Consider the following 22,542-nt stretch of genomic DNA (forward strand, 5'->3'; position numbering starts at 1 on the left):
CATATTTATATTACATATTACTCTGCCATATTGATAATGCTTTCATGTAAAAGTCTCGGAAGATGGGAAAATAACGTTTTCCTATCAAGTGAACATCTCACTCTGTGACACAATGTGATAGGCTGCTGTCTGCTTCACTCTTAAGATTCAGCTGCAGCGCTCATTGTTAATTCCAAGCATCCTGGTTTCATCTACATCATGATTCCATCTAGCAGATAAAAATTTTACTTAACCTTCTTTTTCATTTTCTAATTCACCCATAGGCATCTCTGATTCTTAGAGGATGAAGGAGGGTATTCCTTAGATCCAAAGAGGTCCATGTCCTACTTTATATACTACCTCCTGTCTCTATAATTGGTACCTTCCTCCATAGTGCAATGTTGCTTCACAAAAGAAGCTAAATGAAAGTGAACTGCCTTCATGCTCATGAAAATTAATATATATTGGGAATGCATGCTATATCTGCTTACTTATTTCTTGGTGAACCCTTTCTGCACCTACACTATTTTGCACCTATTGAATATTTTATATCTTCTCTTGAAGCAAACCAATTAATAGTATATTGACTATGACTTGACAGGGAACATTTCAACCCCATCCTTACACTTCCTTAATATTCCTATTATCACTTCCTAAACACAACCTGATGAGAAAGTGTGAAGGGCAGGAAATGATTTTTTAACATGTTGCAACTGTATACAAAGCAAAACAAAACAAAAACTGCACCAAGTCAGATGACAGAAAGTACTACCCTAGGGTGAGGGATGGGCTGAATGGGTGATGGGCATTAAGAAGTCACTTGTCATGACGAGCACTGGGTGTTCTAGGCAAATGATGAATCACTAAATTCTACTCCTGAAGCCAGTATTACACTGTATGTTAACTAACTAGAATTTAAATAAAAATTTGGAAGAAAAGAAAAAGTACTACCCTAAAAGAGGTACAAGTCAGCTCACCCTTGATGGGTCCTGACAAGGTATCAATGTTCATTCACTCAGTCTTTAATGAGCGGCTCCCAGACCCCATTCTAGATGCTGAGGATACAGTAGTGAACAAGGCCAAAAAGTTTCAGACCTCACAATGCTCACAGCCTCATGTTACTCTTTAAAAAAAAAAAAAAAAGGAACTCTTTGTTGAATTATTTTTAAACACAATGAAGGCTTCCCCATCTTTTTTCAATGAACATAGATATTCTGCTAATAGATAACTATAAATATAACTATATATAAATATAAATATAAATAATCCCCTCTTACACCAAGTTTTTAGTGTAAAATAGCCACTATTTTAAAAATATAGTATTTCTATTAACACAGCAAATTGGAAAAATATATATTTAACTCCGCCATATTGATAACACATTCATATAAGGACTTGGGAGATGGGAAAGTATTTCTTCTTCTGTCTGATGAACATCTTGTACCATGACACAATTATCAGAGCATTTCAAAGGACTTCAGCTGTGTCATCCCCAGGTGAAGGAGACAGTGTGCCCAGGGGCAAAGGGAAGAGCTGTAACTAGAGAATTCTACATCAGGATTCATAAATCATTGTTTCAGAAAATGCAGTAAGAGCAAAGAATCATACCTGGGAAGGAGTGTGTTCAAGGTATGGATTGGAAATTCTTCTCGATAGAGTCTATTTTGAAAGAAAGAAGAGGGGAAAAATTAGAACTAAACAAACCTTTGTACCAGCAGGGACAATGTCTGCAATAAGGCAGGTCTAGCAGTTGTCTAAACCAAAAAATGTGATTAAATCTCAAGTCATGGGCCATAAAGGATTCATGTCCTTATTCTCATTCAGTGCAAGCATCTGGTCAACATTCATTCCAATGGGACAGGTTATTCCATCTGAACAGCTCCCAACCTAAAGGTTACAACTTTAAGGAGTACCATGAAAAGATGGAGGTTTTCATACTTGCAATTTTATTCTCTGTGTGATTTCATTCTGTTTCTCCTTTCCTTTTCATTTCCTCTTTCACCAGCTAACTCAGACACCCATCACTATACACTTCAGCCTCTCCGTGGATCTCCCTGACCTCTGGTCACGCCCCTGCAGGCCATCCTGCAAACCTCAACTGAACAACTGTCCCCTTGCCTTACAGTGGGTCTCTTACTGCTTAGGTGAGTCCATCCGAACCACCACGGTCTGCCTTCAACAGGTTTCCAGTATTCATTCTCCCTCCACCTCCCTACAGGACAAGACCTCCTCATCAGAAGAGCTCGCCACTCATACCCGCCTCTGCTCACACCATTCTCCACACTGGAGAGCCCTCCATCTCTGCTGACGCTTCCCTGAATCCCAGCAGACTTTGAAGTCCAGGTTTAGCGGAGTCACCTCCTGGGGGAAGCTCCTCCCACCTGCCCCGGTCCACTGGGGTTTGTCCCTCTTTGCAGCTCTGTTTTTCTGTACTATTCATGTAGCAGCTTCTGGATGCTCTGCATTGCGGGCTGTCAGTAAGTGCATTTGCCCCAACTAAATCCACAAGCTCCTTGAGGGGGTGCTCACTTTCACAGCATCTAGTATACAACCTTGCACAGAAATGTTTACTTTGCTATTCATTTATTTATAGATATTTACATCTCTCTATCAATTTAGTAAGTATTTGCTGAATGATTTGAATTGTAGGAGCTAATTTTTCATACTTAATGATCCAGTGGGCAGCACCATCACCCACATATGCCTAAGCACAATAGAAAACTATTATCATTTCCCATTGTGGTATGGGGAACAGAAAAGAGAAACTAACATTTACTGAGCTCCCAACCTATGTTTAAAAGCTCTTTACACCTCTATTCCAAGGCTTGCTGTCTTTTGAGATCGCATCGTTTTTAGTCTGCCGCCTCCACTTCTCAAAATCATTGGCTAAATTACAAAACATACCCTGCCAATCATCGCCTTCCAGCATCTGAACCTTCTACCAAACCTTAATCTAAGGCACAATTCCCATTCTGCAACTTCCCCACTCCACATGGTTCCCCTATTACTTATCTTAGACTGAAAGAAACATACAAACTCTCTCCAGAGATGCCAATTGGTTTACTCTGCTAAAGATTTGCAAAGGCTTCAAAGAAAATGAAATTTACAAAGGTAGACAGGCCATTTTTAATTCCCATGTATTAAAATAAAACATCCACCCACCCCTTCTGGTGTGGTATTATACACACTCCCGATCAGCCCTTCTCAAGCCTTCTGTCGTCTGAGCCTATGTAATATATTCACTTATTGAAATACCAAACAATTTAAAATTTGCATATGCACTAGCTTTATCATTTGAAGATGAATCATCATAAGTGATTTTTCTCACCCTAAATAGACTTCTAAAAGTCAATATGGCAGGCCAGGACTGACAGTCTTTGTTACTCATCTAATTGCCTGAATCAGCTCAGGAAAGCAACTACTTGACATGATTTAGTTTAAAAAAAAAAAAAAAGCTTTCTAGGTAGAAACAAGTTCTCAAGAACTAGGTAGGGGCACATCCACAAAAGAAAGCAAACCATTTCCTTTCTTCCGGCTGCCAGCCTAAATCTGGCTGTCTCCACACTAGTGTTACACTCACACAATTCTACTTCACAGAAACTTCCTCGTGGATGGCTGGTTTCAAAAAGATTGGTAAGGTGAGTAAATAAAGCCATGCGATTCTTCCATGCTGACGAGATAACAGTGACAGATAAGCTACTAGCCCACAGGGAATCAGCAAGAGCAACACAAGAAGAATGGCCTTTTCCAGAACACAATACCTACATTTGTTGTCGTAAACTCCTGTGAAGCGCTCTCTTACCTGGTCCCAGGAGGGCTCTGTTTCATTAACTCCAGAACAGTGGCTCTCAAACTCCGCTGGGCTCCAGAAAGCCACAGAGCTCCCTGCAGAACTCAGTAAAGTTCTGATGTGTTAAACTTAAAACAACTCTCCTAACTACATGCTTTACAGACCACTTTTTGTTAGTTGTTGATACTGACCCAAAATAGCAAGCGCCAAAGACCTTGAGAAAAAAGAACATGGGATAGTCTATCCTCGACCTCGATTTTTAAGAGGTATTAGGAAATTATGTAATTTTTGTCATAGGAACACGGTAAGGGCCACCTTACAAGAATCTGAGAATCACTGCTCTGAATCACCTCAAGGATTGCTCTCCAGCATTTACTTGAAAGAGTATCACAAGAACACACTTAAAAATGCACCCCTTTCTGTTTCAATATTCTTTCCTAATATGTCATCAGCTCTTTTTGTCCCTTCTTTGAATCCCTTGGTTTTATTTCTCCTCTGAGTATTCCAAGGCTTCATCTAATCCTTCCGGTAGCAACGAACTTCCATTCATTTCTCATTTACAAAGCACCTACTGAGCTCCTTGCCAGGCACTGTGGGAACTTCCAGAAACATACACAAGAATGTGATACTATTCCTCATCTAAATCTATTTATCAGAACACAAAGGAGCTAAAGAACACTTTAAACCCATGAATTCTTTTACTTGATCCTCATTTCCTTTCAATTTACTCTATAATCTTGGATGGCTGTTCCCAGTGATACAGAGTGTCCTCTTTTAAATGGCTCTCACCATAATATTTCATAATACAATGTCCAGGTGAAATGATGCTTTTTTCCCCTTTATTTCCAATTTCCTAGAATTACTTCAGCTACATGCAATGATACTTTCATGAAAGACATATATCTACCATAGAGAGAAGACTAGTAACAATACAAATGAAATTAGATTTTAATTCAAATTTATTTCTTCTCCTTTCCATTTTAGTGAACCATGGAAAAGGATTCCCTGAATGATTCTAGGAAAATATTTTTCATATTTTAAACATGTAATAGAAAACTGCAACCCTTTAATATTCACATATGAACTTCCAGAAACAAACAATGGCATAACTCAAAGGGGTAACTGGTTAGCAATCACGTATTACCTTCATTTTTTTAAAGTTCGGTGTCCACTAAAATTAAATTATAATGGTCCAAGATGCTGGGTCTGACCCAAACACAGAACTCATTACAGAGTCAGTGAAAATATCTTACTATACTATATGATAGACTTACAGCATATTTCTTATCAGCTCTTAAAGGGCATGCCTTAATACTCTCCTTAGATTGAATTAAAGCACATAGGTGGCCAAGGGGAGAGAGAATGGAGAAAGACCGAATCACTTCAATCCCCGCAAAAGTATGACCTGCTCTCTTTCAAAGGGGAACCAACAAGAACTACCAAATGTATTGATGTCTTGAGAATTCAGTTCCTGACATGACTTTCTGTCACCTACAGCCACTGCCCTTTCCCTATTCTGGGCCATCAAGTAGAAGATGAAGACATCACAGTGGAATGAGTACACTTGCTTCTCTTACAATCCTAGGAAACCAGAAAGCTTCCGAAGTTACCAGAGGGCCCCTGTGTAAAGAGATAACTACCGGCTCAAACAATAAGTGCTGTGATGGAGCAGGTTGTCCAGCAGAGTTCTAAGACTATGAGCCCTATTTAAGCCCCAGGATACACTTCTAGCTCAATCAGAGCTTGAACAAGGTAAAAGGGACCAAACCCCAGCCTGTATGTGGGCTTGAGAATTACACAGCATCACAAGTTAGGCATTACACAAGCTGGAGCCAATTGCTAAAAGGGAAGCATGGGGCAGAGCGCCACCACCCTCCCCCAAGCTCTGGCTGTGGCTCAGGCCCACCACCATGTCCTCCGGGCTCCAAGGGATGTGCTCCCACCAGTCAGTCACTGCCACAAAGGCCATTTGTAATAGCACCTTCTCTGCATAGCCTTGCCATACCAACGTCAATCATGATCTCAAAACTGTATTTTTCTACTGCCCAGTGTCATGTTAAGAAAAATGGAATGGAAGGAAAAGTGGCAGAAATGTTTACTGAGCACTTCCTTTCTCTATAGCACTTTCCCATAATAGTAACTGCGCCCATCTACTCTCATTTTTACAGGGACAGAGAAATTAAGAAATTTACTTATATGGGGTTCCTGGGTCATGGAGTCAGTTAAGCGTCTGCCTCTTAATTTTGGCTCGTGTCATGGTCTCAGAGTTGTGAGATCGAGCCCTGCATCATGGCATCTGCTTAAGATTCATTGCCTCCCTCTCCCTCTGCCCCACTTCCCGCCCCCCAGAAAGAAAGAAGGAAGGAGGGAAGGAAGGAAGGAAGGAAGGAAAGAAGGAAGGAAGGAAGGAAGGAAAGAAGGAAGGAAGGAAGGAAGGAAGGAAGGAAGGAAGGAAGGAAGGAAGGAAGAAAGAAAGAAAGAAAGAAATCTACTTAAAATCCCTGAGCTGGAAAGTTACAGAGCCAGGACTGAAACAAAAGTGACTGATTCCAAAGCCACCACTCTGCTGTAATACACTGCATGCTATTAATTAATTGGGTTTCTACATGCTACAGATTGTGCTAAGTATTTTACATGCAACATACCACTTAATCTGTGAAAAACTTCGAGGTTGGTACTATTATTAATTCTATTCCCCAGATGACAGAACTAGACTTCAAGATGTTAAGAAATTTACCCAAGTTTGCAGCCCAAGCCCATCTGTAGTTACTACTCCACAGGTGTCATTTATGGATTGTGATGATGTAAGAGTAACATGACAAATTGAGTGCATCTCACTGCATTAAGAAGTCACAAAGAGCACTAGATCCAGTGATTCTCAGCCCCTGGATATAAATTATGAGCCATCTGAGAAAGTGAAGAGAAAAACCCAACAGGAGCTCACATCCCACCCCCAGACCACAGAATTAGAACCTTTAGGAGTGGGACCTGGGCGGTTTCTGCCAAGTTCCCCAGGTGGTTCTAATGGGTAACCACTGTACAAATCAGTGGTTGGAATTGGCAGTTTGAACCTCTTATCATCCACTTCAGCTATGAGACCTGGAGAACTCTTCAAACTGCCTCCCTCACAGCCCCGGCTGAGTTCAGAACCTAGTAGAGGTACAAGTCTTTTGACCGAAAGCACTGGGATCTGTGGCTGAGCTCCTAAGTCTGGCTTGTGTAAAACAAAGGGCCAGTGTTTCTGGAAATCCCACCTTGTCCCTGTTTGTGTTATGTGTTTTATTTTTACCCCATCCCAGACACAGCCCTAAGCCAAGGTACCTTCGTGTCTGCAGAAAAGGAAGAAGCTACATACTTTCTGAAAAGGCATACCCTTTTAATGGCATTCACAGCATTAAACTTAGTTTTTACTTCCCATTAGTAAAGGACGCTCTTCTAGTATAAACATGTTTGCCTCACTTAAAAGCTAAAGTAGAAAACTGAAGTGGGTTCTAGGAATACTTATAAATATTTCAAAATCTTTCCGGCCTACCAAAATAAATCAGCAAGAACCAGCAGGTTCTGGGGAAATATACACAATAGGTACAAAAGAAACAAACCCCAACATGTCATCAACTTGATTTTTATTCAGTTCTTGAGAAAATCTTTCTCCTTGTTGCGTTTACAAGCAAAACAATAGTTCTGCCTAACATGGTGGGCTTTTCTGGTTAATGCAATCACAGAAAAGCCTTTAAAATTTAGGAATCAAGTCACTAAAGATTTTAGAACAGTTAAATTAGCAAGCCTACTTACCTCCACTCATCACTGGATTCCCTACTTGTATTAATATCAACCCACCCAGTCACACCTGGACTCCAAGATGAACCCTTTCCACAGCCACCAACATGAAGATACTCCCACCGAGATACTCTGAAGCAGCAAAATAATCAAAGAACTGCACTACAACCCATGGAATAAATATCCATGAGTCCATACTGATATAAATGATTCAATTATAAATGTTGGGCCAAGCAGGCTGGAGGGAGTGGGGATCTTATCAGAATTCCAATTAATAAATTTAAGAGGAGGAAAACAAGATCACCATTAGGCAAATACCACAGTACTAAATATTGCAGACAAAAAAGAAAGAAAGAAATCAGCGGATACCAAAATTAGTGGACACAAAGCGTGATATACAGGCTATCTGCTCAGTGTCAAAGTGGCTTCTCACAAGAGAGAAAGTACGGAGGAGAAGAGAGTCGCTTTTCAGTGTAGTATAGCAGACCTCACCCTAATTAAGTGATAAAAGCTATCGCCAATCATGAGACACGTTGACATCATTTGCCCGCTGAAAGGATACAATGAGGAAGGCACTTTTATGGCATTTTTGTAAAACTGTGTGTCTGAATTCAATGAGAAAACAGACAACTCCAAATCGAGGGGCATTCTTCAATGTGAGTAAGCCTTTAACTCTGCAAAAATTGTCAAGGCTCTGAAGGACCAAGAAATACTGAGGGTCTCTCCCCAGGTTGGAGGGAACAAAAGGAAATGCAATGAAAGGCCATGTGTGATTCTGAACTCGGTTAAGGACCTTGGTGGGACAATGGGCAAACTCCGAATGAGGTCTATATTTGAGTTAATTGACTATGAATGCTGTTTTTGTCCAGTGTACTGTGGTTACATAAAATGTTAACATTTGGGGAAGCTGGATGAAGGTTTTAAGAGGACTCTTTGTACTATTTGTGAAACTTGTGAGTCTGAATTTATTTCAAAAGGAAAAGTTGAAAAAAAAAAGTAATGGCGTCTTTCCTCCCCACAAATAAAATTTCAAAAAAAATTCAAATATTATTTCAAAATAAACCATCTATTTCTTTGCTAAATGCTGCGTGGCCCTTACCATGACACTATCTCGGGCTGCAAAACAGAATGACCCTACTTGCCGCCCTGCACACTCTGACCTCTAGAACAAATCAGATTTATCTCCCTAAAACATCTTCTTACATATCACCTTGTTTGTTTTTTAAATAAAGTATCTGTTTAAAAAATACAGTTTGGTCTCGCTGAGTGCTCACAATGCGCCCAGCGGATGATACCCTCAATGATACCCTGCCACACTTCTGTCCTAGATACGCTCTGCTCTAGCCAGGCAGACTGTCCAATTTTAACTATGCAAACAGTACACATTCTCACCTCTGTGCCCAAGCCCTGGCCATCACCTCTGCTCCCTGCATTTCTCTACATTTCCACACCCTGCTCTTCCTGAGATCCACGCAAATGCTGCATGAAGCCCCCTCCAGGCCCGAGCCTTCCATGACTAATCTCTTCCCCAAACACTCTTAACACTTGTCTTTATCTGCCACTAGGATATAATGCCTCCTGCCATCTCTCCTCAGCCAGCCTTGCAACCCCCCAGTATTTACTGGTCCCTTCTGTAAATCAAGGCCCTTCTATGGTGTGTAGCAGGGGATGACCACCCAGTGGTGACTTTTCCCCTTGTTACAGTACCTGATGTTCCAGACTTTCAGGCCAAGTGGCAAACGTGATATTACCACCTCAAAATCCATGAAACCCATTGCCACCTCTGCCATACCACCACCGCCCTTTTTTTTTTCTTTTTTAAGATTCTATTTATTTATTTGACAGAGTGAGAACAAGCAAGGGGAACAGCAGAGGGAGAGGGAGAAGCAGGCTCCCAGCTGAGCAGAGAGTCCAATGCAGGACCCAATCCCAGGACCCTAAGATCATGACCTGAGCTGAAGGCAGACACTTAACAGACTGAGCCACCTAGGCACACCCCACCCCCACTTTTTTTTTTAAGATTTTATTTATTTATTTGATGGGGTGGGGGAGGGGGGGAGAGAGAGACCACTACCCTTCCTTTCTCTTATTTCTCAATTCTGTTTTAAATGGTCGCGTATGCAGCAAGAGTATATATACGTAGTTTACTTCTATACACTGAATTATTTATGTGCTCATTTTAAAACTTAAAGATACATTTGAATACTAATTGTTTCTCTGTAGTGAGAAACACTTCCATGAAGTCACTTTGTGTAGGGTCTTCAAGAGGAAAAAAACGTTCACTTTTCTTCTATGTTACTGGCAAGTCAGAAACGTGCCAAAGAAATACACCCTGGAGCAGCCACCTTTCTTTCCTTCCTTGGCTCTGGAAATAAATTAGTCTCTTCAATGTTTCTTCTTAATTTGTATATAAAAATTTTTGAAAGCTATAAAGGTGATAATGTTGTCTTCCAGCAGAAGGAAGATTTAGAAAACTAGATCTAGATTTTCTTTCTCAATTACTCATATAAGACATATGAACGACCTCAGAAATACAGCACAAGAAAAGACATCCTGAGGTCACCTGACCTACTCCACAGCCTTCATCTACACTCTGAGTCAGGTGGGAATCTGGATCAGGAGTCTATAAACTACAGCCCACAGATCAAACCCAGCTGCCACCTGTTTTTCATAAAGTTTTACTGGAACACAGATGCGTCCATTTGTTTACATAAGGTCTCTGGCTATTTTCTTGCCAAAAATATTTACTATACAGCACTTCACAAAAGAGGTTTACCAACCCTGGTCTAGATTATCAAATTTTACAGAACAGGAGGTACCCTATAAAATCCCTAACAGTACATTCTCGTGCTCAATTAGTTATTGATGAGAATTTCTTTCCCTCCTGAACCACATTATCTCCCACTGCCATTGGAGGATTATTTGCTCCAAAAATGTTTAAGGCACATTTCCATCTTCACTTACATGTCACATAAAAGCAAGAAATAGGTCAAGATAATTTTTGGCTCCCAAGATTAAAACAAACAAAAAAGGAACAATTAGTTTCACAAACTCCTTCTAAATTAGGAACTTCTAACCTTTACCATAATGTAGACAAGTCTAGACTTCACAAAAACTAATGCCAAGGGTCAAATATACAAAAGTACTAGTAAATGCAAGAATATCCTCTTTCAAATATCTGAATCTTGCACACAGTAGTCTCTCTGCTTGGAATGACTTCCTCCTCATACATTTAAATTTTCATTGAGTTTATGTTAAAATGTATTCATATGCTCAGTACTCCCCTCTTAGAGCTTCTTATGTACTTTCAATGTATTTTAGATTCCAGATACTTATTAACATTTGGATTCCCCCTAATTCATTATAAGAATCTTAAAGGTAAGGTCTATATTTTACTCATATATATAAATATCCATAATATCTAACATGATTCATTGCACAGTTAATCCTCACTGAATGCTTGTCAAGGAAAAACAAATCCAGCTCTGATAATACTTTCCTTAAACCCTCCCCCCTTCGGGAGTTTACAGCTCCTTCCTCCATGCCCTGCACCACCTTCTCCTGGGATGCAAGCCTTGTGTGGTGGTTGCGAGCAGAGCTCTGAATTTATATGGCTTAGATTCAAAGCCCATCTGTATTATGTGTCCTTGAACAAGTTATTTAAACTTCTTTCTGCCTCTCTTTCACGTCTTTAAATGGGAGAAATAAAATCCACTCATAAGGTTGTTGTAAGGATTAAATGATTTAAAACAGTGGTTCTCAAACTTTACGCATCTGGAGGGCTTATGAAACCAGATTGCTAGGTCCCATCCCCAGAAGTTTTGGGTTTAGGAGGTCTGGGGGTGCCTATGAATCTGCATTTCTAATAAGCTCCTAGAGGATGTTAATGCTGATAGACTACACTTGGAGAACCACTGACTTAAAATATGTATACAGTTTAAAAATAAAAAATGTATTTATTTATTTGACCGAGAGTGTGCACAAGCAGGCGGAGCAGCAGAGAGAGAGGGGGAGAATAAGATTCTCCAACGAGTAAGGAGCCCGATGCAGGGGCTCGATCCCAGGACCCTGGGATCATGACTTGAGCCGAAGGCAGATGCTCAACTGACTGAGCTAAGCAGGGGCCCCAAATATATGAAGAGTTTAGAACAGTGCCTGCTGTATAGTGAGTGTTAACTAATGTTGTTGAGCACTCAGCAAACTTTATTATTACCATGTCCATGAATGTGGGTCTCCCCTACTACACTGTAAGCTTCTCAAGGGACAGGACGGTATGTTTTTCATCCACATCCTTAGGCCAGGATAGAGTGCCTATGACAAAGCAACACGAGTAGAGCACTGACAGAATTCTCAGCCTCTCACCCAAGGATCTCCCTGGTTGGAAAAGAAAACAGGATTTGTGGGGAAGAAAATTCTCCTACAGGTAACATTCCCAGGGGTTTCACATCACACATGACCCAGGAGGGTTAGGTCCCATATCCCATACTTGGGAGTCTGCAAGAGCAAACTCATAATCAGTGAGCTTTTACAAGGCTCTTGGGACCAGATCTGTTCCCAAATGGGTGCAGAGTTTCTGTGGGTTCTGTCAAAGATAAGCACCTGTCGATACTTATGTTTAAGACTCTAGGTACAGTCAGGGCACCTGGGTGGCTCAGTCGGTGAAGCACCCTACTCTTGATTTCAGCTCAGATCATGATCTCAGGGTCATGAGATGGAGCCCAGCACTTTGCCTGAGCCCGAGCCGAGCCAGGTGTGGAGTCTGCTTAAGATTTTCTATCTCGCTCTCTGCCGCCCCTCTCCGACACTACCCCATGCACTCTCTCTAAACACACACACACACACACACACACACACACACACAAACACCCCTCTAGGTATAGTCAAGTCTTATACAAACAAGAATTTCATCTGGACGCTGCCAAGCGCAAATCCTGTCACTCATTCGAAAGTTATACCTTTCTGATTATTAACTACTTACCTTCTTTAGCATTCCCAAATCTTTGAGTTAATAACTGATTTTAGAATTGGAGAGAATCAATATTTACCTAGCAGTCTACAATTTCACATATGCAGCTTACGAAGTTCAGGACACTTGCAACGCTAGGGTTAGGACACAGATCCTCTGCAATTTCACAAATAATCCTAACAGCAGCGCTGTGACCCCCTGTGCAGACATTTGGTATCAGGCAAGATCATTTTTCTAGCTCCCCGAAGTCACTTAAAGCAGCTGGGAACGGCTGCTGTTTATTGTGTGTAATTCCAGTCTGAAGGATCATTCTCTCGATGGTCGTAGAACAGCCTCATCTCATCGGTCAACAGCTTGCCATCTGCCACAAGGAGCAGGCCTGTGCCCTCCTCTTCAGGCTCTGATTGCCCAGAGAACGTGAGCTTAGTTGGCCTTCACTTACCACACAAGCACTCAGCGGGCACTTGAGTCTTACAGGCTTGTGAAACTTTAGCTTGGGTCACACGTCCTCCTTCCGCTCGTGTCCTTGCCTTTTTTAAAATCTGAGGTCGACTGAAGGCTCGCTGTAGAGCCACACCAGCTTCTTTCACTTCCTTCTACTTTTCCAACACCTTCTACCAATAATACTACAGAATTGGAATTCCATTCCCATCTTGAGCATCTTTCCTTTTAGTGTTTCCGGCTATGATACCCTATCACTTCCCTTAATCTGTTAAAATCCGATTCCACAAAGCACAGCATTCAGGGCAGGGCCCCTTCTCTAAAGCAGACCGAGCCCGGGCAGGTTTGTGCCGCACTCTGCTGCCACTGGGTTTATTGTCCTGACTGTAAGCACACACCTGTCCATCCCTAGACCCTGACTGACATGTCCTTCTACCTCCACTGAATCTCCCTACCAAATTATTTCTTCTAACCCGTCTACACATCTTTTCCTTTCTCTAGTAAGTCATTGTGGAGAGTCCTTCTTCAAACTGTTTCCCTCCTCCCCCAACTTTCTACTCCGGCACAAAGGCCCACTCCGGTCCTGGCCAACATAACCAGTGATCCTTCAGTCAGGACAAGAAAGACAGACCTTACCCTGCAGGTCACTGGGGCAGTGTTTAGATGTTCTGGAATTCAAGGTGATCTTGAGTTATCGGGGCTCCCCCTGGAAATCCCCCTTCCACCATCACAGACATCAGCAATGGCCCATCAGTTCTCCCAGCTCACGACAGTAGAACCAGTAGAACCTTCTGGAATGCTAATGACAACCACCTGGCAAGTATTATCTTCCTCGGGTCTCATCTCAGCTAATCTCAGACGCTACTAATCAACAGATATCTACATTCTTCCACCAAGTGTGGTCTGTGGCGCAGATCTGAGCACTTCTGGGAACTAGAGATCCTCAGGTTCCACCCCACACCGATGCGGTCAGACAAGGCTTTACAAGATTCCCCAGGTGAATCATATCACAGCAAAGATCACAGAGTTTTCACCTATACTACCTAGATATAAAATCCTACTTCTGCTACACGTTTCTAAATCATAAAAAGCCCTTGAAGGTATCAACAGAGGTCCTCCTAAAAAAGGATTATATGGGCAAAATCAGTTTTGAAAATGTTGCTTATTCTATTCTCCCTCCTTAAAGATGAAAAAAAATGCACTTAAGGATATTGGAGATGTTAAAGAACTTCTGCAGTAATCCCATGTTTCTCAAACATATCTGGCCAAGGAATTAAAAAAATTTATTTCTATAAACATGTTACCATCTCAAAGCACGTTATTGGTGCAAATGGAAAGCGGTAAATTAAAAAGCCTGCTCCAAAGAATAAGCACCTCCATTTGACAAAGCATGGCACTTACTCCTCTGCCTTATATAACAATGACTTTTAAGTACAGATATTAATGAAGTTCAATAGATGCTGCCTCCTACCTTCATGGTTGAGGAGGTCAAGCAGAGACCAGCCTTGGCAGGACGCTATACAGCCTAGATGAACAAGAAGGGAAAGAGGCCAAACATCAGAGCTACCAAATCCCCCACTTAAACCAGCCTGTGATTCCCCCAAACTTTCTGGACATACCTTGCCTCTTCTCTTTACTGTTTTCACCATCTAAGAGGAAAAAATCACATCAGATTCCAATTTACTTGTATTCTGCTATAAAAAATCCAAAAGCGGGGCATCTGGGTGGCTCTGTCGGTTAGGCGTCTGCCTTCAGCTCAGGTCATGATCCCAGGACCTTGGGATCGAGCCCCTGCATTGGGCTCGCTGCTCAGCGGAGAGCCTGCTTCTCCCTCTCTCTCTGCCTCTCCCCCCTCCCCGCTTGTGCTCTCTCTTGCTCTCTGACAAATAAATAAATAACTTCTTTAAAAAAAATTTAAAAAATAAAAATAAAAGATCCAAAAGCAATTTAGGTTTTTGTGTTCACCCCTCCTCTTTCAGCATAATTACTGTAAGAGGTACCTTCATAAGGGGTTCCATTTTCAGAACTCCCTCAATTTTTAATCAAACTTCATCTTAAAGACCTACAACTGTACTCTTTCTGCTTTCTATCTGTATGAAACTGGGTAACAAAGGTATTATCTTCGCTAACTCCATTTAGCTCAGCTAGACTCAATCACAACCCTAATTTTTTAAGAGGCCCCTTTCAAAGTAAATGTTAACACTCATAATCTGTTTCTAGATGAAAGATCAAAAGCTAGTAATGCGCCCTACATTCCAAAAGTAGGTGACTGAGGAATTAACCAACACTACATGTATGAATGATAAAGGGGAGACCCTTTGTCAGGGTGTTTTTACCACTCAAAAGGGTTTTACAGTCCTTGCTTATCTAGAAACACCATGCTCCCCTCTACTGCCCATGCTCCTAGTCTTCCTCTGCCCACATTCTTTCCTTCCCTTCCTACTCCAGGTACATGATGAAATATTACGCAGCCATACAAAGTTTAACGAACTTGTAATACACAGAAGTATTTTGGTGGAAAGTGAAAAAAAAAGTAAAACTGAATAAACAGTAAAGGTCAAATACACTTAAAAACCAAATAGAGGGGCACCTGCCTGGCTCAGTCAGTGGAGTGTGTGACTCTTGATCTCAGGGTTGTGAGTTCAAGCCCCACGTTGGGTGTAGAGATTACTGAAAAATAAAATCTTTAAAAAAAAAACAAATAGAAAGGAATATGCTAATGTATTTCCAATAGTAATGTAATAGATTACTATTAGTAATAGTCATGGTAGAATTTTGTTTCTATCTTTCCACACTTCCCATTTTTCTATATTAAATATATTACTTTTATAACCAGGAAAAAAAGCTGCTGTGAAAGATAAAATCTCCACTTATACCATTATCCTCCACCTCCAACCCTATAAAGGAAAGGCCAGGTTATACAGATGAAGATGGTGACTCTTCATAAATAAATGATTAAGAACATAACTACAGTCAGAAAGAAATCCAAACTTAAGTTAGCTCTAACCAAAGTATATTCATGGATTTGAGGAGAGTGAGATAAACCTTGGTAAAGAGCCAAAAACATAGGATGGAATTAAAGATTCTGCTGGAAGGATGTTTTTACCCATTTCCCCTTTCTGCTTATGGATCCCCCATCTCTGCCTGCCCTAAAAAGACAGGAGCATGGGGGAGGTGCATGGAGGTTAAGCAGAAGGAGCCTTCTGTGATAGAAGACAGTGAGAGACTACAGTGGGATCATCTCAAACAGCACAGCAAGACGAGATGGGGCAGCCCTTCCGTTTCTAAGTTCCCTTGGTGGGCAAAGGGTATCAATTTCCTCTGCCCAAAGTTCCTACTCTAATTAATAACATCAGTGTTCAGAGTATCTGTTTTGTGGACATTTGCTCAAGTTTTTAGGATCACTTTCTCTTGCCATTAACCTCTGAATACTCAGAACTAACAACATCTAAAGAAAAAAATTCAGGAAGTAAATACCCCAAAGTCAAATATCAATAATTTCTGGGTTCCCCATGTTTGAATTTGTCTGTACACAGCCTGGTTAGATATCAACTTCCAAGGGAAGAATGTGAGACACACAATGGATTATGCTATGACGAATATGTTTAATACATGATATGAAGCCACATGGTCAATGTACTTTCTAGTAAAATCTAAACTCTCTCTCTGTCCCAGAGAACAGGTACTGTATTCACTACTCTCAGATATGAAACTGCACATTAATTTTTTTAATTAATCATGATCCTCCATGTATAGGACACTGACTCCATCAGAGCCATAAGCAAGAATTTAAGTTTTAGTTCCAGCTGAGTGGCCTTCATGGTTCATCACACTCCTCCCCGAGTCCTGAGTGACCCTTCTCCAGTCACATACTGGTGTCAGTACTCGTAAACCAGGGTGCAGATAGAGACGAAGTTCTTGACCTATGGCAGGAAAATTGGATTTAAAGAGCCTTTAGGTAATTTTTCACATAGATCTTTCACTGAAGGTAAGATTAAATCACTAAGATAGTCATTTTCAAATCAGTTCCTAAGCTAGGTTGTGGAGCTTGGGTGGCTCAATCGGTTAAGTGCCCGACTCTTGGTTTTGGCTCAGATCATGATCTTACCGGTCATGGGATGGAGCCCCTCATCAGGTTCTGTTCAGAATCCATTTAAGACTTTCTCTCTCTCTGCCTCTGCCCTTCCCCCAGGCTCTTTCTCTCTCTAAAATAAATAAATAAATAAATAAATAAATAAATCTTAAACACACACACACACACACACACACCTCTCACTGATGGAATATAAAACTTAATTATACCGAAATCTTTTCAAAAGAACACAAGATTGAAGCCTTTTCATTTTTTCTAAGAGCTATGCCCCTCTTCAGGGTATGAGTCTTGCAGAAACAGCTTGGTATTTCTATACCATTTTGAGTTGGATATTATTTGTGTCCCTTGGAATAAAAGACCAAGACTTGTTTATTTTTTTTTAAAGATTTTATTTATTTATTTGAGAGAGAGAGAATGAGAGACAGAGAGCATGAGAGGGAAGAGGGTCAGAGGGAGAGGCAGACTCCCTGCTGAGCAGGGAGCCCGATGTGGGACTCGATCCCGGGACTCCAGGATCATGACCTGAGCCGAAGGCAGTCGCTTAACCAACTGAGCCACCCAGGTGCCCCAAGACCAAGACTTGTTTAAAAAACAGTAAGAAGAGCTACTGAATTGACCAAGAACTTTCAAGAAAGGAGTACATTCAGCAGTGAGCAAAGAGCCATGGTTTTCCTTCTATTACAAATCTCAAAAGCCATGAATTAAAAGATACTTGTTTAGAATACTGAAATATTGTTAAAAGCATACTTAATAATAAAGCTTTACTTCCCCCTGGCATTAAACCCATATATGATTCTGGAGATTGGTTGCACAACCATGTGAATGCGCTTAACACTATCACATACCAGAGAAAAGATAAGATGGGGAATTTTACGTGTGTTTTGCCACAATTAAATATTTAAAAATTTTAAGCCATGTTTGATAGACTCTGAAATTCCAAATTTACTTAAAACTAAATCTGCAACACGAAGTACATAAGCACGTAACAAAAGCCATACTATCCAGGTTGAAGTTTCTCTTCCAGGCCACTCTCACTTTGCCTCTGTATCCACGCCATGTGGAGATTTGGCCTTGCCAGATCCGTCTTAATTTCAATTATGTTTTACATGGCAATGGTTGGAAATGTAATCACAAGCAAATGAAGCTCCAGGAGTTAATTAACACAATTGTGTGCCCATGTTTTCTTCTTATGACTATATTTAAATACAGCACAAAGGTCATCATTTAAATAAAGCCTTAAACATGAAGGTAAAAATGAAGACTGTTCCACCTGTGGGGTACAGAACTTTGCTCATTCCTAGCAAAGCACTTTCTCTCTCTACTCTCACCCACATTTCAATGCTAACAAAAGGTTTTCAAAAGGCGATCCCCATTTCTTATTCCTGACTATATTTGACATACATGGGGAAACTTCTTTTGAAAGCTTTTCAACCACAAATTAATGCTATGACTCACGGCAGGCAATTCCTTTCACAGAATTCTCACTGAATGTATCTCAAGCTGGACAACAAACACTTCAACACAAACACAGTCCTATTAACCATCAGGTGATGCATTAAATCTTGAACCACCTTCTCTCTGGCTTTCTCACACCCTTCCATGCCTGAGGGAGCAACCAACCCACTAGAAGGTGAGCAGAGACTCAACTGGAAGAAGCTGTGACTTTTTTAAAAAACCAATGCCTTTCAAACTCTTTTGACTGCCACCCACAGTAAGGAGTACATTTTATGTGATGACCTAGGTCACACAAACATATGTATATATGTATATAACTGAAACAAAACACTTTTATTCACTCCCTTCTACTGACCACCAAATGAGATACACTCTGAGCCTGTTATTTTATATATATTCATATGAAATGTTAACATTTCGTTATGATTCTATAATTGCCAATGAAAACTTCCACTTTATTTTAGCTACTTGAATCTTCAAACTAGTCAGATAAATATTTAAGTACTTACATATTTACATATTCAAAATCAGGTAGAACTACAGACTATACACCTAGATATTATGTGCGTGTTTATGTGAAGAGAGAAAAAGAGACTAACCTACTAACCTTGGGACCCACAACAGCATATTCAACACATGAGACATATTAAGTCGTTGATTTTTTTTTTTTAAGTAAAGCTTCTCTAAATAGACTCTACTCTGGTTTGCCAGAATAACCAACCCTTAACTTCTTACTTAAAGTAAAGGCTATTTCAACAAAAGAATGTATAGTGTAATTTTCTTTGAACCAAACTGAATAGGAAAAACAATACGTATTACAGAAATCTTCTGTTCTTTTAAAAATTATTAATATTAATAATATCAATAGCAGTGTTAATTATTAAATATGAATGCTACATTTTTACAGGGGGGCTATAAAAACCTTCATAGAGGTAGGATGGTTTATCTTCTACAAGAGTTTCCATTTTGGCTGTTTCTCCTTTAACAAAATAACAGGAGGAAAGACTAAAGCAGATATTAATAATGATCACGAAAACATGGTATCAAAAAAAAAAAAGACAAAGTGGCAGAAAAAATTTACTATATTAACCCTAAGGGTAGTAAAGTAAAACTAAAGTCCCAAATGTACAGACTATGATCTGTATATCTTCTGCTGTGAATAACGTTCCAGAATCAACGTTTCTGAGGGAACCACAAAGAACTGAAACAAAGCCCTTGAACAAAGGTTGGCAATTTGCAATAAGGGAAAAGCTAGTTTGAGCAAAGAACAGGTTGTAGGCAGGAAGGAAAGTGTGCAGCCTAGAGAGCAACCTAGCGTTATGTTTAGCAGCTAAATGCCAATATATATACCTGTATACACACCAATTCAATTAGAAATACTTATCAGGCATTAATATATACTTATTATTTATCAGTCACTGTTTCAAGCACTTTTTGCAAACCTTAACGCATTTATTCCTCATAACAGTCCTTGGGGGGGGCACAGAATGATTAGGTAACTTGCCTGAGGCCATTCAGTTGGTGAGTGGCAGAGAAACCCAGGCTGGTTGGTTTCAGTGCTTTTCATCACTATGGCTTCTCCTCTGTAAATGTCCTGGGTTCCTGTCCCTTTTGAAACCCACCCTTCCAGTCTTCCAATAATTCTGCAGGCTGACCTGCACTCCAACATCCTTCTAGTAATTTCAGAGTTGGTTTCTCTTGTTTGCAATCAAGACCCTTGACTGACTCAGTCCCAAATCCAATTATAGAGACAAGCTTATGTGAACACAAAAGCCTCCACTGTACTCTGGCCCAATAACAAGTCAATTACCTGAGGAACAGGGAAGGGGGAGGCATATTTGTCATGTAAATGAGCCAAATCCTCATTTTACAGGGTGGGAAACAACAGCCATGGTGAAATTTATGAAAGGAAGAAACAGTGGTGTTTGTTACCCTCATGTTCAAGCAGGAGGAGGTGGATTTCATGTGAACAGCTACAGAACTTCACAATTTTCTACCTGAGCCTACTGTGAAAAGCAGCTCTGAGTATCTTCTGGCCACAGTTCCCTGGACTTCACACAGAAACAAGAACTGGAAAAAGTCAGGAGTGGTTAAAGGAAATAAACACTCCCCTCTATATCCAGTGAGTTGCCTCTCTTCCCACATAGGCTATCATCTACCTTATCTTCCCCTATCTAACCCAAGGTTGGCTGTGAAGGCAGCTGGTACAAAGCTTATCTGGCTTTGAAGGTGGAGCCCTGGCACTGAGCAGATGCAGCCTAAGGACAAGGTGTCGGGAGGGAAGGAGGGAAGGGGGTGGGGAGGCTTCCCTTCCACCTGCTTGGAGGCCACAAGGCAGCCCCAACTCTGACAGGACCATCAGAATGGGAGCAGATGGCCATAATTTAGTTCTCCTTCCCAGAACCAAAAAAATTGAAACTTCGAAAAATGTACTAAAGATAAACACCACCCTTAGTCCTTTAAAAAGCATCCTTTCTTTTCCCTTCACATAAGGTGACTTACACGCAGAGAGACGCTCTTTCATTCGAGCACACCAGCTTGCATGCACTCGTGTGCTCTCTCTCTCTCTCCCTCTCTCTCATCATTTCTGAAATAACAGTCTTGGGAATCTAAGAGACCTTATGTATAGAATACAGATACACTCGGGTCATAGTTTGGACAGAGTTATATTCCTCTCAAAATCAGAAATTTATTTTGAATACTTGCTGATTTTTAGCTGCCCATGAAAACAGAATGGACATCACTAAATCCCAGCATCCTGTCCTCCCCAAACTCTGACTTCTCATCCCCAAGACCTCCACCATGTCAGACCCTGGCCTCTGTCACCTGGACTATAGCCCCCTAAGTGATTCCCCTGCCTTCAACCTCTCCTTTCTCCATTCTGCACACCACCCACCTACACGGATCTTTCTAACGTTTTTGTCAGCTGATGGTGACTGCCACCTGACATCTTTTAGGTCACGTCTACATACAGTCTCAACTTTATTCTGTCCCCAAAACCCACACACGTATCTCATGAAGTAGTTTCCAAATGTCATCGTGAGGCACAAAAAGAATAAGGACAATGTGGCTAGTCTTCTATAACGCTGTATTTATTTACTCATGAAGAGCAGTCCTTGGGTAGGGGGTTGTGTGATTTTTTTGCTTTTGTGTTAAAATGTCTTTCTCTTATGAAATATAAGAACTACTGAATTTTTTTGCACCCTTACTTGGCAAAATGAAAGTCCAAAGTCACAAGTTAGTTCTCACTTTTTATTTTTTATCTTATTTTATTTTTTAGAGGTGAATCTTTGTGACTTTTTACTTATTTATTTTTAATTTTTTAATTTGAGTATAGTTGACACACCATGTTTCATTAGTTTCAAGGTACAACATAGTGATTCAATTTCTCTGTATGTTATGCTATGGTCACTGTTCTTATTTAAAAAAAAAAATTTACTAGGGCACTAAACACAAAGTCTGGTAACCTCTACAGTACACAGGTTTTCCTGGACATTTTCCATTGCTGATAACAAGGTTAATACAAAGCCAAACTCAAAGTTACCTGTCATCTTCCTTCAATTTACGAGTCCAAACCTTTAACCCTGAACGTGGCTCCAGCCAGGCCCATCCCTCAATGTCCCTATTACACGCCATGTTCCTTTCTGCCCTGACCTGTTCTTAGGTCTTCCTTACCTATTATTCTTACCAACTAGTTAGTCTTCAAATCCTACCTCTACCCAGTAGTTTCCTTATATCTTACTAATCAAGCTCAATCTCCTTTCTCCTCATAGTATATATCCTCTAAACTAATTATTCTAAATGAGCTGTCATGACACCCTTTGCTTAGTTGCTATAGCCACAAGAACTTTATTATTCGTAAAAAAAGTACTGAGGTTTGTGAATAATTTTTTTTAAATCAAAACAGATTGGTTTTCTAAAACAACATCATTTCCCAGTATACTTTCCTAAGTGGGCAAACCAGAGGTGAAGAACAACTTCATGTACAGCTTGGTGGAATTCTTACGAGAAAATTAATCCACCAGTTGTTGATCAAGAATT

The 22,542-nt window shown here is 40.5% G+C and overlaps 1 protein-coding gene across 1 annotated transcript in view; it reads right to left on the reverse strand.

Annotated features, from left to right (window-relative positions):
* Positions 1-22,542, reverse strand: part of RAPGEF5 (Rap guanine nucleotide exchange factor 5) — a 236,092-nt gene that overhangs the window by 197,081 nt on the left and 16,469 nt on the right. The window contains exon 2 of the mRNA XM_088018447.1: positions 1,588-1,638. Within this exon, the coding sequence (XP_087874573.1) occupies positions 1,588-1,638 (51 nt within the window). The remainder of the gene's footprint in view (positions 1-1,587; positions 1,639-22,542) is intronic.

Source organism: Eumetopias jubatus, unplaced genomic scaffold (assembly GCF_037043125.1).
Source record: "Eumetopias jubatus isolate StellerSeaLion01/CBP00866 unplaced genomic scaffold, mEumJub1_p1.0 scaffold_14, whole genome shotgun sequence".
Taxonomy (NCBI): Eukaryota; Metazoa; Chordata; class Mammalia; order Carnivora; family Otariidae; genus Eumetopias; species Eumetopias jubatus.